Source organism: Microtus pennsylvanicus, chromosome 19, assembly GCF_037038515.1.
Source record: "Microtus pennsylvanicus isolate mMicPen1 chromosome 19, mMicPen1.hap1, whole genome shotgun sequence".
Classification (NCBI taxonomy): Eukaryota; Metazoa; Chordata; class Mammalia; order Rodentia; family Cricetidae; genus Microtus; species Microtus pennsylvanicus.
This window is the reverse complement of record NC_134597.1, coordinates 39981102-39999936: the sequence shown is the minus strand read 5'-3', so window position 1 is coordinate 39999936 and position 18835 is coordinate 39981102. Positions and strand designations below refer to the sequence as shown.

Genomic DNA, 18835 nt, shown 5'->3' with positions numbered 1-18835 from the left:
ATTTTGGCATGATGGGTGTGGGGGATGAGCCCAGCTGCTATCTGGTCTTCAAGAGGTCAGGACAAAATGGTTTCAGGTGTGTCAGTTATCCCTACGGCGTCAGAGGAAACTGGAACCACCTTAATGACTAGCATTGGTTGTCTGATATGAGACATTATCTGCACAAACCAAGACTGTGGTCCAAACCCTCATATCCTGACTCTCTTGACCTTGGTCCACAACCTGACCTTATTAGAAACAGCAAGTAACTTAAGAATGTGATGACTCAGAAATACAGACATAATTTTAATGCAGATGTGTAGTGGAAAACCTTGAAATCTCCTTTCTGGTGGCAACTGTCTAGACACAATTGCTTTTGCTTCCTTAAGGTCTCACCATGCCTACCTAGAAGAAGCCAGAATTATACTCTGATTTCTACTATAAATCTCTGTCTTTATCTTGTGTGCACAGTACAGTTCTGAAGCCGTGTAATCTTATATTCTTTATTGTATTTCTTATGCTCTAGTATTGTGTATAGTTTTCAGTAAATATGACATTCATCTACTACCATGGTTTATCCCGAAATGCTTAGTTTGCTTAGTTTACTTCTATTTCTGACTGATTGTTCCCAACCTTTGAACTTCTAAGAACAGGCTGTGATGGTTACTGTCTCCATGTTTATGGCATATACCTGTATACTCAGACCTCATCCAGAGATCAGCCCACCTCTATCCATAATTTTTATCTTAGCCTTTAGTTGGTGTCTCCCCAAGAAAAGTGAAGGAAGGCAGCAAAGTAGCCAGGAGCCCTAACCTAGTCACAGAATCATGAGGATAAAATTTATAAATTGGAAGGGCATTTACCTACCCCTTCCAGTGCCAAAATAAGATTAGCATCAATTTTTAGAGAGTTGCTGATGAAAGACTGGGAGGTAGGGGAGGGACAGAAGGGTCAGTGTGGATCACAGGACACCAGGCATCTGGAAAGTGTTTCTAGGCGACTCCACATGAAGATGAATGGACCAGTGACATTCCATGCATGGAGCCTAAACACAGCCAGGTACAGATTCATGTCAAAGGATCAGTATAATGTGCTGTGCTCTTTCAGTTAAAGTGCTTAGAGGCTGATATATTGCATCTGTAGACTTGCCTTTGAAGATCTTGGGATGTTTAGATGCCAGATTTGTTAACATGTTCACTATCCAGCTACATCATCTCTGCCTTCTGTTTTGTTATTTTTTTTTATCTTTGCCAGTGTACAACCATCCCAGTGCCTTGGGGGCCTTCACAGGGTTTCCATGGAAAATATTCTGTGGCTTTCATGGTCTTGTGAACCAGTGACCCTTCCTTACAGTTGGACATCCATGGTCACAGGACTCCTCCTTCCCATCTAGGTCCGAATCACTCTGCTCCCCATACACACATCCTTTTCCTTCTGAGATGCTAGAGCCCAACAGACAGTATAAAAAGATAGGCCAATGATTACGTGATGGAGGAAGGTCATTGGTTAAAAAAATAAAGAAACTGCTTGGCTGGCCCTCATAGGTTAGAACATAGGTGGGTGGAGAAAACAGAACAGAATGCTGGGAGGAAGAGGAAGTGAGCTCAGACTCGACAGCTCTCCTCTAGGGGGCAGACGCCTCAGAGAGACACCATGCTCCCTGCTCCCAGGAAGATGCACGATGAAGCTCTGACCCAGGATGGACGTAGGCTAGAATCTCCTCGGTAAGCGCACCTAGCGGTGCTATGCAGATAATTAGAAATGGGCTAAATTAATATGTGAGAATTAGCCTAGAAGAGGCTAGATAGAAATGGGCCAAGCAGTGTTTAAATGAATACAGTTTGTGTGTTGTTATTTCGGGCATAAGCTAGCAGGTGGCCGGGGTGCTGCGAACACAGCCCCGCCGCACCTACTACTACAATTACGTGTTTCACTGGCTCTTCCATAGACTTTCAGGTGACAAGGAGCTGCAGCTACCTAGCTGCCCCCACTCCTGGACACGAGCTCGCAGACTCGGAATGCAATGCACTTGGTCCAGCATAGAGGATGGATATTTGCAGTTTAAAAACACCAGTGAGTGACACACAGAACAGACTTCCCTGGGAAGGGGTCACCTATCCTAATGACAATGGGATTATCTTAAGCAAGATTTTATTGCATTCCTTGTTCATTTGTCTATTGATGGAGTGATTTTGGTGATTCAAAAATGGAGAGAACTTTACCAGTGAGCCTTGGTGTGTGCACGTAGCAGTCCTACCAAAAATTATTGGAATTTTTGACCATGGGCCTAAAGCTAGCACGAAACTATACCTGACTGAACCCTGAAATAAAAAGAGCCTAGATTAAACCTAAGTGAGAGAAACCCAATTAGACTAATGCTGCTACTCCTGGTCACTTCCCACAGATTGAAGTCAAGGTTCTACTGATGAAGACACCAAGCACTTGGGACAATGGGACTCAGAGATTTCAGACTGGATGTGACACTAAAACCTCTTCCCTGAGGACAAGCGTTCATCATCTTGGCAGCTGCCAAGGAAGGAGAGCAATCAATCGTGATACCTATTAACCACAAAATGACAAACTGGTAGGGTGTCCCAAAGTGTTTGAGAGTGGCACTCATATTTGGCAACAACTCGTCTATGTAATTGGACTTAAATTAAGACTCGCTCAACAGAAGGGAAATACTGCCTGTTACTGGAATCCTAGCCAATTACCCATGGCTACTGCAGTCATGGATTTTATGGCAGAACCTGCTGCTGCCACCTTAATAAGCCATTGTAATTCCTGACTGCATTTTCCATATTAGTCCGAATAGCCACAAGGGCTTATGTCTCTTAGAAATGACATGGAAGTTGCACCCATGAAACCACAACAATGTGGCTGCCTAAATGAGACCTAAACAAGGACAATTCCATGGAACATGAGAGTGTGCATGAGGAAACCTCATGGGGACTCATCCCAAGACAAAGAGCTACAGGCAACTAAGCCCTGCTGAGAAAGAGAGAATTAGTCTTTCCCAGAGATGAGCCCCTACATGGTTATCCAAAACCTAGTGTTCAGACCCGAAAACACACACATGCAAGCAATACTGAGCAGACTTGGCACATTGTAGGCATGCATTTATGCATTTTCAATAGGTAACTACCAATTCTAAAGGAAAAGAGGGTGTGAGGGAAGTGAGGTCATGAGAGTCAGAGTGAGGAGTGTGAAAATGGTGGGAAGTTTTTAATTTTAAAAGTTGTAAAATCAAATTTTAGGAACTATTTAATGGAAGTGTCTGACTGGGTCAGATACTCGATATTCTAATATTTATGTAGTGGAACAGCTTCTTTTTTTGTTGATTTTATTGAGCTATACATTTTTCTCTGCTTCCCTTCCTTCCTGTCCCTCCCCTTCTATCCTCTACCACAGTCCTCATGTTCCCAATTTACTCAGGAGATCTTGTCTTTTTCTACTTCCCATGTAGATTAGATCCTTGTATGTCTCCCTTAGGGTCCTCGTTGTCTAGGTTCTCTGAGATTATGATTTGTAGTCTGGTTTTCTTTGTTTTATGTCTTAAAACCACTTATGAGTGAGTATATATGCTAATTGTCTTTCTGGGTCTGGGTACCTCACTCAATACAATGTTTTCTTTCTCCATCCATTTACCAATTTCAAGATGTCATTTTTTTCTGCTGTGTAGTACTCTATTGTGTAAATGTACCACATTTTCCTTATCCATTCTTTGGTCAAGGGGCTTTTGGGATGTTTCCAGGTTCTGGCTATGACAAATATAGGCCCCATAAACATAGTTGAGCACATGTCCTTGTGGTATGATTGAGTATCCTTTGGATATATATTCAAAAGTGGTATTTCTGGGTCTTGAGGAAGGTTGTTTCCTAATTTTTTGAGAAATTGCCACACTGATATCCAAAGTGGCTGAAGCAGTTTGCATTCCTACCAGCAATGCGGGAGCGAAACAGCTTTATTGTGTTTGTATTTTATTTCAACACTCTTGTCTCCACACCTAGATCTTTCTTCTCTTAAGAAAACACAATCCCAAACATCACAACATCATGTTGGACATACGGGTTCTATGGTGATAGGGAGAGCCATCTTGAGCCTTTAAATCAGCTGACACCCAGGGCATAATACTCTATCCTCTCCTGCAGCTCTTCCCACCCACACATTTCCCCAAGCCCATCTCTCATAGTAAACCAATCCCTACTATGCTGCCATGCTTAGCTTCTCACTGGAGCAGCGGGACGCTTGTTGGTCATTTGTTTCAGATTTATACAGGCACATTTATACTGGAATCTGACATCAGACTCCAGAGAGCCAAGAATTAAACTATAAATATGTTTTAAAATTTTCTATTTCAATGACCCAAGTTGATTTAGACATGATATTTAACTATTTTCTCACACTTCAAATGCATTTACAATTCTTTCTACATATTAAATGATTTTTCACTTTTTATGCATATCATGTGGTTAGTTTGTCAGTGTCAGAAATAAAACTTTTTGAGATGTATATAATTTACTGAGGAAAAACCAATGAAATGAAACATTCGGACTAGATTTTTAAAATGCCTATATTATTTCAGGCTATATACTATATACTCAACTAGGACTTTGAGTGCCCATATTGGAGGAGACTTCTTAACATTTGGTTTTCAACATCCAACATTTTCAACTGTTTGATCAATCACTATTTTATGTACTTTTAATATTTGTTTTGATTTTTGAGATCAGATATTGCTACAAAAGCTGTCCTGACCTTGAACTCATATCACTCCTTTTGTCTCTCTTGAGTGATGAGATTCCTGGACTACCATGCCTGACTCTATTCTTAACAGCAGCAATAACAGCCACAATAATAGATGGAAGCACATTAACACACAAGACTTGCATTCTTGATACCTGACCTAAATGCGGACCAAGGACAATGTAATAATACACATCAATATGTCAGGAACCAAGGTCTTCTGTCAATCTATCTAAAAGTTACACCGATAAATAATACTTGTGTTGAACACTGAAGAAGGGTCAAACAGCTGGAATATTAAATAAAATTTCATATAAAAGTCAATGCAAATTAATAGCTTACACAGATAGGTTGACTACAGATCTTCATCTCTTCCTCTGTTCCTCCAGATTGAATCCCCCAGTCTCATACCCAGAACAATAGCAGAGCCTCTGGGGTAGCCTCTCTTCCTATTTCAAGTGGATGAAATAGGCAGAACCTGGTTCAGCACTCTGCTCTCCTAGCTTGACGAACCCTTTTAAGACCCCCAGCCTATCCTTGTTTGCATCAACTCTGAGTCTCCAGAAACATATTTTACTTGGAAACTGCAGTGATCACAACTACCAAGTCCAAAGAAAATTTCCTATCAGGCAACACCCAGTCAAAACACTGTCTAGACATGCAGAGAGGAAAGAGAAACTAAGGAACAAAACACCCATCCAACAAAGACAAAACCAGACATCAACACCTAGACCTATACTCATCCTAATCCCAGATGCCTCAATGCCAGTGTAAAAGCAAAATCAAACAGCCAGGACACTATGTCTCCACTAGAGCCCAGCTATCCTACCAAGGCAGTCCCTGAATATTCCAACATAGCTGAAGTAAAAGAAAAAAACCTTAAAACCACCATATGGTAGAGGTCCTCAAAGAGGAAAGGAATAAATCCCCCAAAGAAACCCAGGAAAAGACAAACAGTGGAAGAAAATGAATAAAATTGTTTAAGACATGAAAATGGAAACAGAATTGATGAAGAAAACCCACACTGAGGAAATTCTGGAATAAAAAGTTCAGGAATCTAAAAAGGAACTACAGAGGCAAATTTCACCAACAGAATACAAGAGAGGGAAGAGAGAATCTTGGGTGTTGAGATATGATAGAAGAAATGGATACATTTATCAAAGAAAATGTTTAATCTAGAAAACTCCCAACACAAAACACCCAGGAAATCTGGAACACTATGAAAAGACCAAACCTAAAGATAACAGAATTAGTGGAAGGAGAAGAATCCCAGTTCAAAGGCCCAGAAAAATATTTTCAACAAAACTGAGGAAGAAAATTTTTCTAACAAAAGGAAGATGCTTATAAAAGTAAAAGAAACATACAGAACACCAAGTAAATTGGATCAGAAAAGAAAGCTTCCTCACAACATAATAATTAAAACACTAAATATATAGAACAAGAAATATTAAAAGATGCAAGGGAAAAGATCAAGTAATAAATAAAGGCAGACCTATTAGAATTACTCCTCACTTGTCAATGGATACTCTGAAAGCCAGAAGATGTGCTGCAGACTCTAAGAGACCACAGCGGCAAGGCAAGGCTTCTATACCCAGCAAATCTCAATTGCCTTAATGGAGAAATTAAAATATTCCACAATAAAACCAAATTTAAGAAATATTTGTCTACAATATTTGTCTATTCCCTATAACACACGAGCAACACGGGCAATCATGTTTGTAAAAGAAACATTGCTTGAGCTTAAATCATACATTGATCCTCACACTCTGATAGAGGGAGATTTCAATTTTGTACTCCCATTAATAGACAGGTGATCCAGGGTGTTGTGGGAATTCATTCAGCCAATAGCCTTTTGGATATTAGCCAATTAGGGGGTGGTCTGAGGTACTATAAGTGCAGACAGGAAGCATGCTCTTTCTCTCTCTCTTGGTTGGTGGTTGGAGCTCAGTTTGCCACTTCCAGGGCTTACAGAGGACTGCAGCTCTCTACCCTTATTGTGAGTTTTTCCCCAAATAAATAAATAAATAAACATTTGATATTCTTCATTCCAGGTGCTTGTGGACCTCCTTAATCATGGCCACATTAGACAAAAAGCAAACAGAGAAATGCTGGAGCTAATGGACGTCATGAAACAAATGGATCTAACAGATATTTACAGAATGTTTTACCCAAACACACACACAAAAATACCTTTTTCTCTGTACCTCACGGCACTTTCTCCAAACTGACCACATACTCGGGACAAAGCAAGTCTCTACAGATACAAGAAAGCTGAAATAACTCTCTGGATCCTAGTAGACCACTATGGATATCAACAGTAACAGAAACAACAGAAAGACTAGAAACTCACAAACTGAACGACTCTCTCTTTGATGAAAACTGGGTCAAGACAGAAATAAAGAAAAAAAAACTGAAAGACTTCATAGAATTCAATGAAAAAGGACACCCAGACTTAGAGGACACAATTAAAGCGGTGCAAAGAAGAAAGTTTATAGCACTAAGTGCCTACATAAAAAATAAAAATAAAAAATAGAGAGATCTCATATTAGCCACTACAAGCACACCTTTTTTGCCCTAGAGCAAAAAGCACACTTAGGAGTAGACAGCAAGAAATAATCAAGCTGAGGGCTGAAATCATTAAAACAGAAACAAAGAGAACAGTACAAAGAATCAATGAAAAGAAGAGTTGGTTCTTTGAGAAAAATCAGTAATATTGATAAACCCTTATTTGAATGAACTAAAAGGTGGAGAAATAATACCCAAATTAGCAAAATCAGAAACAAAAGGGGGACATAGCAACAGATACTGAGGAAAATCAGAGAATTACAAGGAACTACTTTAAACCATGTACTTTATCAAGTTGGAAAATCTAAAAGAAATGGATATTTTCTCGATAGATACCACTTACTTAAAGTTAAATAAAGACCAGGTAAGCAATTTAAACAGACTTATAACCCCAAGTAAAATAGAAGCAGTCTTCAAAAGTCTTCCAACCATGCTCATGGACCAGTAGGATTAACATAATAAAAATGGCCATCCTACCAAAAGTAACCTCCAGATACAATGCAATTCTCATCAAAATTCCAACACTATTCTTCACAGATTGTGAAAGAATAAGACTCAAATTCATATGGGAAAGCAAAAAAAAAAAAAAAAAACAAACCCCAGGATAACTAAAACAATACTGAATAAAAGAACTGTGGGTGGTCTCACCATTCCAGAACTCAAGTTATACTGCAAAGCCATGGTAATAAAAACAGCATGGTATTGGCATAAAAAACAGACACATTGAGCAATGGAATCAAATAGAAGACCCAGACATAAACTCACACCTTTCCATCTTCTGATATCTTCTTCAATCTCTTTCTTCAAAGACTTGAAGTTTTTATTATGTAAGTCTTTAACTTGCTTGGTTACAGTTACCCCAAGATATTTTATATTATTTAAGGCTATTGTGAAAGGTGTTGTTGGTTTTTGATTAAAAAAGTCAGGAATACAGACTGGCAAAAAGAGCATCTTCAACAAAAGGTGCTGGTCAAACTGGATGGGTGCATGTAGAAGAATGTTAATAGATTCGTATTTATCACCCTGCACAAACACACAACTCAAAATGGACCAAAGATCTCAACATAAAACTAGGCACACTGAATCTGGTAGAAGAGAGAGTGGGGAATAGACTCAAACATATTGGCCCAGGAGAAGGCTTTCTGATCAGAACACCAATAGTGCAGACACTAAGATCAGCAATTATTAAATGAGACCCGGGGAAACTGAAAAGCTTCTATAAGGCAAAGGACACTATCATTCAGACAAAGTGGCAGCCTACAGAATGGGAAAAATATTTTTCCCAGTTCCACATCCAGTAGAGGGCTAATATCTAAAATATATAAAGAACTTAATCAACTAGAGATAAAAAAAAAAACCAAATAAGCCAATTAAAAATGGGGTAGAGATCTAAACAGAAAACTCTCAGTACAGGATACTCAAATGACCAAAGGCACTTAAAGAATGTTCAACATCCTTAGCCATCAAGGAAATGCAAATCAAAATTACTTTGAGATTTCATCTTATACCTTTCAGAGTGGCTAAAATCAAAACCACAAATGACAGTTCACTCTGGTGAAAATATGGAACAAGGCAAGTACTCCTCCATTGCTGGTGGGAGAACAAATTTATACAGCAGTATGGAAATCAGTATGACAATTTCTCAGAAAATTGGCAATCAATTTACCTAAAGATCCAGCTATACCACTCTTGGGTATATACACAAAGGACACTCATCCTACCACAGGTTCACTTGCTAAACCATGTTCATTAGTGCTCTTTTCATAATGTCTAGAAATTAGAAAAAATCTGGATGTCCATTCAATTGAAGAATGGATAAAGAAAATGTGGTACATTTACACAATGGAGTATTACTCAGTTGTTAAAAAATGACACCATGAAATTTGCAGACAAATGGATGGAACTAAAAAAAATCACTCAGAGGTAACCCAGACCCAGAAAGATAAATATCATATGTATTCACTTATATTTGGATATTAGCCATTAAATAAAGTGATAACTAAATCACAATTAGATCCAGAGAGGTTAGGTAGAGGAAGGAACTAGGAGGAACACATGGATCTCCCGGGTAGTGGAAAATAGAATAGATTTTATGGGTGGGCTGGAGCATGGCAGGGCAAGAAAGGGAAGATTGGGTGGGAAGGGAGAGGAAAGATGTGAATGAAGGAATAAGAGCTAGAACAGAAGAGCTTTAGACTCTGAGCTGTAGAGGAGTATTTGAGATGTGGTGTGAAATCCTAGTGCCGTGGAAACGTCCCATCATATATGAAGGTGAAGTCTTCTAATGAAGTCCCCAAATAATATGGGAGACAGAACCCTTAATGTTCATCTCTTGTCATCAAATGAAGCTTCCAGTGCCGGACTGGGTTCTGTTCAATTGGCCAAAGGGATCCCATGAAAATCCCCAAACAACCCAGGCTGTTGCCCCAACACCAGGTTGTTCTCCACAAACTGACAGTAAAGCCCCATTGATGAACACAACACCCACATAGCTCACTGAACATGAAAATGTTGAGCCAGTGCCTAAATAGAACCTCATCCCCATGTTCTAGTATCTATGACATAGAAAAGTACTCTGCAGGCTACGAAAAGAGAAAAGTAAACACCAGTCCAACCACAAAACCTTTGGTCTACAATCTGTCCTGCCTTCAAAGTATGATAGGGCAATGGTGGCACAAACCTTGCGGGAGTAACCAACCAATGTCTAATTTGACTTAAAACCCACTCCATGAGATGGAACCCATACTGAACAGTGCTTAGGTGACCAAGAACCAGAGTCTAATTAGCCCAGAGGTTTAGGGTAAAATCAAACACTACTGTTCTAAAAAAATATGTAACAATAAAATAAGTCCTAATGATACTCTGCTATACTCATAGATTGTTGCTTTATTCGGCCTTCATCAGAGATGCCTGTTGTGATATTTTGTTTGTGTTCTGACAAATAAAGCTTGCCTGCAAAATCAGAGGGTGGAGCTAGTCGCTACTTAACCATAGAGGTCTGGAGGTCTATATAGACAGGAAACAGGAAGTGATGTGGCTAGGCAGAAAGAGGAAGTGATGAGGCATTGTGTAAACAGGATCTCAGCCCTTTTTGGTCAGAGGAGTTGAGAGGTAAGAGGTGACTGTGGCTGGTCCTTTACTTCTCTGATCTTTTAGTTTTTACCCTCATAGCTGACTCCACGTCAGATAACACTAATTAGGATCATGTTTCAGATGCCTCCTCCTGCAGCAGATGGGAACAAATACAGAGAATTGTATATTGTATATAGGCATTGTATATAGAGAGTCCTTGGTACACAGCTCGAAATAGGAGGGGCCCATCAAATCTCTTTCCTCAGAGCTCAGGGAATCCAAAAAAGAGAAGGCAGAAGAGTCAGGGAGACAAAGGGGTCTGAGGACACTGGGAGAGTAAGTCCCTCTGAAACAACTGAGCAAAGCTCACACAAACTCCCAGAGACTGGAGCAGCAAGCACAGGGCCTGCATGGCTCTGCACCAGGCCCTACTCATGTATACCATAGCTTTTATTGCTTTATGGGACTTCTGAATGTGAAATGAGTGGGCCTCTGATTGTTGTTCCTTCTCTTGTGGCTCTTTTATTTTTCTATTGGCTTGGCTTGTCCAACTTTTACGTGAAGATTTTTATTTTATCTTATTATATTTTATTTTGTTATGTTTTGTTGTTATCTCCTAGAAGCTCGTTCTTTTCTAATGAAAGACAGAAAGGGAATGGATCCAAATGCAAGAGGAGGCGGGGAGGAACTGGGAGCAGTAGAGGGAAGGGGAAACCATATTCAGATAAAAAGCAAAAATAAAAAAATACAAAAAGAGAAATTTTACTTAAACATCAATGAACACATTATCCATAAAGTAACATAAAGCCATCTATCTGTTGGCTTTCAAATATTATTATAATTATTATTATTGGTGTGTGTGTGTGAGTGAGTGCAGGTGTGCACATTGTTGTGAGTGTGTGGAGGTCACAGGACGACCCTCAGGAGTTGACTCTTGCTTTTCATTGTGGAATCGGGGTTTGAACTCAGGTACTCACATTTGGTGGCAAGAGCTTTACCCTTTAACCAAGTCTCACCAGCCCTCTCCCATCTTATCTGAATAAAGCTTGGGCCCTGGTTAAAAGTAGGCTTGATATGCTCAACAATTTGTAACACATGAGATGTGCCAGGTACTGTGCAAGGCTCAAGGACTCTGCCAGCCACTGTGAGATAACCCCACATATGCCATGTTTGATAGGTAGCCTAACAGGCTGGAACAGCATGCTGTCATTTTCCTAGGGAGGATCTCTTTTTTAAATGCCCCCTGGCATTTACTGCTAAGGCCACATGCATCCTCCTCATCAAGTTATGAATCTGACATCTGTCAGCACTCAAAGGAGACAGGGCGTCTGCTTTTCCTTGGCAGACCCGACTTTCCCAGCAGCTGGCAGACTCCGGTGAGGTGGGAGCGGCTGCCCAGGTTCCACCACTTGCCACTCTGCTTTGCGACAAAGCAGCCTCCTCCTGCTCTTTGTCCTGACAGGTATCTGTATGGAGCTCCACCTAGACAGTGCAGTGACAGCGCTCCTCCTTGATCTTCTGCCTTGCTTCCCAGGGAGACATCCTCGTGTTGTGTTTTATTCATGGTGTCTCCCCGGGTGCTTTTTTCATCATAAAAGTCAGTGGTGGGGTGGGGCAGTAAATGAACCTGAAATAAAACTTGAGGGCAATAATAAAACCACCCCTTTGTCTTCTGAAACCTTAGATTTTTGAGAGAAGAAGTGAATTTTGAGGACTTTTAAGGATGCCTCCATAGAGGAAGCAGAAAACCCAATATTGTTATTTATATTGAACTGGAGTCATGAAAAACATAGGTCAGGGAGACCAAAATATCCTTTGTGGGGAAACATGGCAAACTTCAGATACCTTAGACTGCAGCCAGGAAAAATGATGGGATGGATGAGAAGTGGCCTGAAAGAAATTCAAATGATAGCTAAGAAATGAGGCAAGAGGCCATGAAGATTATAGAGGGAATATTTATTGTACGTATCTTTAAAAGATTTCTCCACCTTAACTGCCATTGCCTTTCCTGAAGGAATGAGAGTTAACTGTCCTTATCTGTGGATCTATAACTTTGGGTTCCACCAAACTTAGGTCAGAAATATTTGAAAATAAGATTGTTTGTCTTGAGCATGTGCATGACATTTTCCTGTTTCCATATCTTTGTATAGCATGGCAACTGTTTATGCAGAACTTACATTGTATGAGGTTGGCAAGGAATATAGAGATGATTGTAGGTGTGTAGGTAGTGATATAGAGATGCTGTGTGAATTCTATGTTATCTTCTATAATGGACTTGACCATCTTCAGATTTGGGTATCTCTGAAGAATTCGGGAACAAATTCCTCACGAATAACAAGTGATAGCTGTGTATACATTTATACTTCATAAGTTAAACATTTAGAGTAGAAAGTATAATATTAATTGTCTATTCCACCTGCCCCACTTCCCAAAAAGAATCATGGTGCATGTCTACTTGGGAGGCCAAGGCAGGGAAATCACAAGCTCAGGGCAAACCAGGGGAATATTATTATTATTATTTAGCATGTGTATATCTGTGTGTGTTTGTGTGTGTTTCACATGTGTGGATTCCAGAAGCTAGAGCTACAGGCAATTCTGAAGCCAATGTGGATGCAGGAACTGAACTCATATCCTCCAGAAGAGCAGCAAATGTTCTTAATGACTGAGTCATCTCCTCAGTCCTTAGCCTGGGCAACTTAATGAGATTCTGCTACAAATTAAAAAGATGACTAGGGATATATCTCAGTGGCAGAGAACTTGACTTAGCACGTGCAAAGCCCTAGGTTTGATCCACAGTTTAAGAAACAAAACCAGAAAAAAACCTTCTCCCAGAAGAAATGGCCAAACAGTATAAGGTGGCGAGACTATAACATTATCTTAATATTGTGCTGTAATTGTCTACACATATCAGTACCTTGAGGATTATGGTCTTCTCGTGCCGGGTGATGTTGACGCTGTGGGGTTGTCCATTGGCTATGCTCCTGTGGTCCACGTCGATATTGTATGGCTCTTTGGTTCCTCCCAGGTTGTACCGGATCTGCAAGTTTCCTACGGGAGCAACAGGAAAGAGGCCCAGTGATTTTTCACTGAAGGTCTATTTCAGGGTCACCTCACCCACTGCTGCAGCTGAGGCTTCACATAGACCCAGCCCCTTCCATGCCCACAGCTGCCATTTCAGTCGTGAATTTGGATCCACCACCCAGAGGCCTAGGCTAATCATGCCAGAACGACACATGTTCACGTTTGCCAATGACAGACACCAGTGACCATTATCATCAAGTTGAAGCAGCAGATGGTATAAATGTTCTGAGTGGGGATGGCGCTCAAAAATGAAGAACGAGGACAAATACCATATAGTATGGTGGGGATGCCTATAAGCCCACAAAATGCTACATGCAATAAAAAATAAATCTGGAATGCAGGGACTATCTCACCCCAATCAGTAGAGTCTGACATTTGGCGTATAAAGGAATCATGAGTCTTATTAAAAATAAACATAATTTGCAAAAAATAAGTGCATGGGATTTTGAGTGGCCTCACTGAGACCAAAGGGACAAGGTAATGAATCGTATTCAGGGTTCAGGATTAATCAGATGCAATCTAAGGACAAGATGGATGTCCCAGGTGTCCTGAGCCCATTGATGGCTCACTTTCTCTTTTCACTTCCCCCAACAAAGTGAAGACAATTTTTATTTCTTACTTGTGATCTTATTTATAATTTATAAACATTAATTTTTTTCATTTTAAATTTAAATTGGTTTCATGCACTTAATAATACTTGACATCTCAAAGGTTTAGGATGGGTCCAGCAGTCTCTAGCAAGAGTTTGATGAACACGTCACCAGTGGATTCTTTGTTGTCTCTCATTTTTCTTTCAAAGAACTGATGTTCTAGTTTAAATTATAAAATAAAAATGATAGTAATCAAAACTGTAAACAGGCAAAAGAAAGGAATAAGGGACAAGGAAGGTGGTTTGGTTGATAAGAATATGTGCTGTTCTTGGAGAGGTCCTGAGTTTGGTTCCCAGCACCCAAACTGGGTGGCTTATAATCACCTGTGCCTCCAACCCCAGGGAATCTGACGCCCTCTTCTGCACTTGGCAGGAACTGCACTCACACACGCCCATACTTATTACTACATATACACATAACTAAAAATACACCGTAAAACCTTACATGAAACGTCACTGTCTAGAGAACGCTAACCATTCTAACCGTCTTGGCAGTCTCTGCTCCAGCCATTCCTCATGCACACGTTTAACACAGGCACATAAATGAGCGTGGTGGTTTAAAGCGCCCCTTCCATATTTAGGCATTCTAGCACATGCCATTTAAAATGTAAACAGTTTCCCTAGAGCTGAAAGTTAGTATAATTAAGAAATAATTACATCTTATTTTTGTTTCCTGAATAAAATTCAATAAACTACTTTTGTTGAGGTTTTTTTTTTTCTCTTTGTATCCCTGGCTGTCCTGGAACCAGGCTGGCCTAGAACTCAGAGATCTGCCTGTGTCTACCTCCCAAGTGCTGCCATTAAAGGTGTGCCTGATTTTAAATTTTTATCCTCACATTTTATCAAAATTTCTTTGCTATGATATTTCTACCAAGAACTTACAATGTTTGTCTTCTAAATGTGCCTACATTACCTATTTCTTTTCCATCTCAGGAGCCACACAGATGGCATTAGAGGAGATGGTCCTCTCTCTGTGGTCCTGTGCCTTTCCCATCACCAGAGCCGTGCATTTTCCATCTGCAGACTGCCCTGAAGCTGCCCTCTCTGGGGCCTGAAGGCCTCTGCAAGAGCACCCAGCACAGATGTGTGCCTTTGTCCTGAACCTGAGATCTGCACCAGACGTCCAGCATCTACTACATTTTCCATCTGCAGACCGCCCTGAAGCTGCCCTCTCTGGGGCCTGAAGACCTCTGCAAGAGCACCCAGCACAGATGTGTGCCTTTCTCCTGAACCTGAGATCTGCACCAGACGTCCAGCATCTACTACTTGGACTACTTCACTCATTTCTGGCCTCTCCACTGGTACAGTCCTTCACCACCCTTTGTTCTGGGCCCACATTCATCCCCATGGTCATTGTATTCAGTACTAGGCTTTGTTTAAGGTGCAGGCACATCAGACCCCAAATCTGTAATCCAACCAAACTTCTGTCCTGATCTGAGTCTTTCCAACATGCAACTCGATATTTCTGCTTGGATGTCTCTTTGGCACCTTAGACATGGCACTGACTCAGTCTCATGATTGTTTTATGCCCTTTGGTGAATGGGCATTTCAGGCTTCTAGTTATTCTTGCCATAACCCTAGCAATTCCCTTTCCAGTATTTCATGCACTGTAAGAAATTTTTGGCTTGATTTTGAAGTCAGCCCCTGACTCTTACCACGTTTTGTTTATTCCATTTCTACCCTCAGAGCCTCCTTTGTCTGGATGCTTGTAGCAGCCTCCACACTACCTTCTCTTTCAGTTCTCACCCCAGCATTCTCCTATGCCAGCCTATCCTTTGCCCCCATCAGTTCCACACAGCGGTCAGAGTGAATCTCGGTTCATAATGTAGCAGGGACTTCCTATCACTCTCAAAGTGAAAATTCGCATCCTATGCGAATTCGTGACCCCCTATGCCTTCCATGAACTTCCTCTGTCACCTTTAGCCTACTTTCCCACTTCTGTCCCTACTCACCCCTCGCCTGGACACATCAGCCTTCTAGCTGCTTCCCCAGAAGCCCAGAGAGTTCTTGTCCCAGGACTTTAACACTCAGGGCTGTTCTGTCTACTCTCTCATTCAACTATTTGCTCTTAGGTCATATGCCTAGTGATGGTTCCCGTGACTTCTCCAGAAGAGGGGGAATTGCTCACTCCTTTTCCTGGCCAGCTCTTCTTTTTTTGCCTTATGCTCCACCCCCACGGCGGTTCTCACCATGCAGCACATTCTAGATTCCGTTTCATTCATTTGTCTGTTTTCTCTTGTTTTAGCGAGAGCTCCATGAGAGCAAGAATTTTCATTTCTGCTTCTTGGGACTTTATAACCACTGCTTAGATCACTGCCTGGCTAGTGGGTACTTCCTGAATGTTTATGGGTCTTGCTTTTGTGCTTTCTTACCAATATTTTCTTTGCAAACAGAGAGATCTTTCAAAACACATAATTGATTCTTTCGCTGCCTCACTTAAAACCCCTCAGTGCCTCGCAGTCGCTCACAGGGTGAAAGTTTATGTTCCTAATGTCGCTGTGGAGTCCTGTCCTCTGGGAGCTGTGCTTGATGCTGTATTTGCACATCCTGACACTTTCTCTCTTTCATCCAAACTACCTTGGAACCCTCCTATTCTCTAGAAAACCCCATTCCCTTCCTACCTCAGTGCCGTGGAGAAAGCTGCTCTTTGCCAAGCTGTCCGCTCCTCCCCTCAGTGATTCCCTGACCTCCCCTTCATCCTACTAGTGTGAGAAATAATTATTATTTGTATTTAAGGGTATAATCAATCAGGAGCTTGGTAACATGCAGAAAAATCAAGTTGTCTTGGGTGGTGTGTGTATTTCTGTGCATTTGCACACGTGTGTTCTAGCATGTGAAGGACAGGGAATGACATCGAGAGTCTTCTTCAGTTGCTTTCCATCTTAATTTTTAAGGCAGACACTCTCACTGAATTTGAAGCTCACTTACTTGGCCTGACTGGTTGGGTAGCAAGCACCAGGATCCTCTCACCTCTGCCTACCTGGTACTGAGAGTAGAAATACATGCTGCCATACCCAGCATGCACTGCGGGTGATATGGCATCCAGTTTAGACATTAGATATCTTAGATATGCATTGGTATAGATTGACCATTCATTTATTCATTTCCTGGGAGCAAATCTATTCAGTGCCTATGCAAAGCACACCTTCCTTCAAGCCCCCATGTGAGCTGTCTGTCGGACTCCAGGTACAGAGTTGAATCCCAAACTGACAACTGTCCCAAATCCCCTGCATGGGTTAAGTGCTTTGTGTGGATCTAGGGACACAGGGACAAGTGAAAGAAAAACAGCTTCCTCTGTGGGTTGGAGGTCAGAGGAGCTGGTAATAATGCAAAATCCCAAAGTGTCTCTCCTACTGTTCATCAATGGCTCCTTTATATTTGCCACCTAGATTAAGTTATTTTCATCTTTGTTCCTTTTTTATGAATTCTTTGGGCTTTGTAAATATGATTTAAAATTCTTGTATGTGTTTCACATAATATTAACAGAAATTATTTGCCCTGAGAAAAAGGGATGAGCTAAAACTCTAAATGTATAGGTTGTGACTATCTATAAACAATCACAGCAACATTTGAGTAATAACATTAAAATAACATTTAAATGATTCATTTATTCCTTTCGAGTAACAGCAGAAGAGGACCACTAAGTGATGGTAGGGAGAATGTTAATATTTACCACTAAAGTAAAATATTATTCAAATAGGGAGACAGTTCCCTTCTTTTTTCTCATGCTCATCTTACAAGTGAATTAAAGCCATTATAAGGAATTGCTCTTTTATTGGCTGTAGCAAATCACATGCTTAACAGATTTACTATCTCCCGAACATCACCACTACCATCAGCAAGCACTTACAGGGCACTGACTGTAGGCAGAAAATGTAGTGCTGGGGGCTTCACATCTCTCTGGAAAGACAGGGCATATTTATAACAGGGACAGATAACAATGCATTACGTGCCAAATAAATGAAACTGAAAATGAATGTAATTGGAATTTGAAGCCAGAAGTTATCAGGAGGTAAGCGTTGGTCAGGGTGTATAATGGAAGGTACCTGGTGTATACCACAGAGGGAAGTGAGGGGGATGAGGTCAGGGAGTGTGAGCATGAGAGCTGAGCACAGATGGCCCCAGAGGCTTTGTAAGCTTGTTTCTTCAAACAGTAGAGTAAGAGATGTGAAGGCTAGGTTGACTGAATTGGTAGACTCTGGCTCAAGTACCTACTAACCCTGATGCGGTGGGCTGATGCGAATAGGTTCATATGTCTTAATACTTGGCCCCCAGTTGGAATTGTTTGGGAAAGATTAGAAGGCGTGGTGGACCTTGCTGAAGGAGGTGTGTTACTGAGGGGTGGGGGTCTTTTGAGCTTCCGTTCCCAATGTGCTCTCTCTCTGCTTCCTGTTTGTGGATCGGGATATCAGCTCTCAGCTAATGCTCAGCAACCTGCCTGCTGCCGTGATGATGATGACAGACCCCTTTGCCTTTGGAGCTGGAAGACACACATGATAACTTCTTTCCAACCCCTTGGTCCATTTGTGATGCTTTGTCACAGCAGTAGAGAAGTAGATCAGACACCTTATCTTACATGCAGAGGTTTTAGACTCAACAGGTCACTCCTCTGTACAGTAAGCCATTAGTGGAGAATGCCATTTTACAGATCAGGAAACACAAATAAAAGCTACGCGCAGTTTATCTAAGGCAGCAGCAAAAGGGAGGGTCAGAATTTGAATCCAGATAGGTCTTCTCCAAGAA

At 41.0% G+C, this 18835-nt stretch overlaps 1 protein-coding gene across 3 annotated transcripts in view; it reads right to left on the bottom strand.

The window, feature by feature from the left end:
- Cntnap2 (contactin associated protein 2) overlaps positions 1-18835 on the bottom strand; it is a 2084252-nt gene that overhangs the window by 165356 nt on the left and 1900061 nt on the right. For all 3 annotated transcript variants that reach the window (XR_012908553.1, XR_012908554.1, XM_075953824.1), the window contains exon 20: positions 13277-13410. Coding sequence is in view for 1 of the 3 variants with exons in the window: in XM_075953824.1 (XP_075809939.1) it covers positions 13277-13410 (134 nt within the window). In the remaining 2 variants the exon portion in view is untranslated. The remainder of the gene's footprint in view (positions 1-13276; positions 13411-18835) is intronic.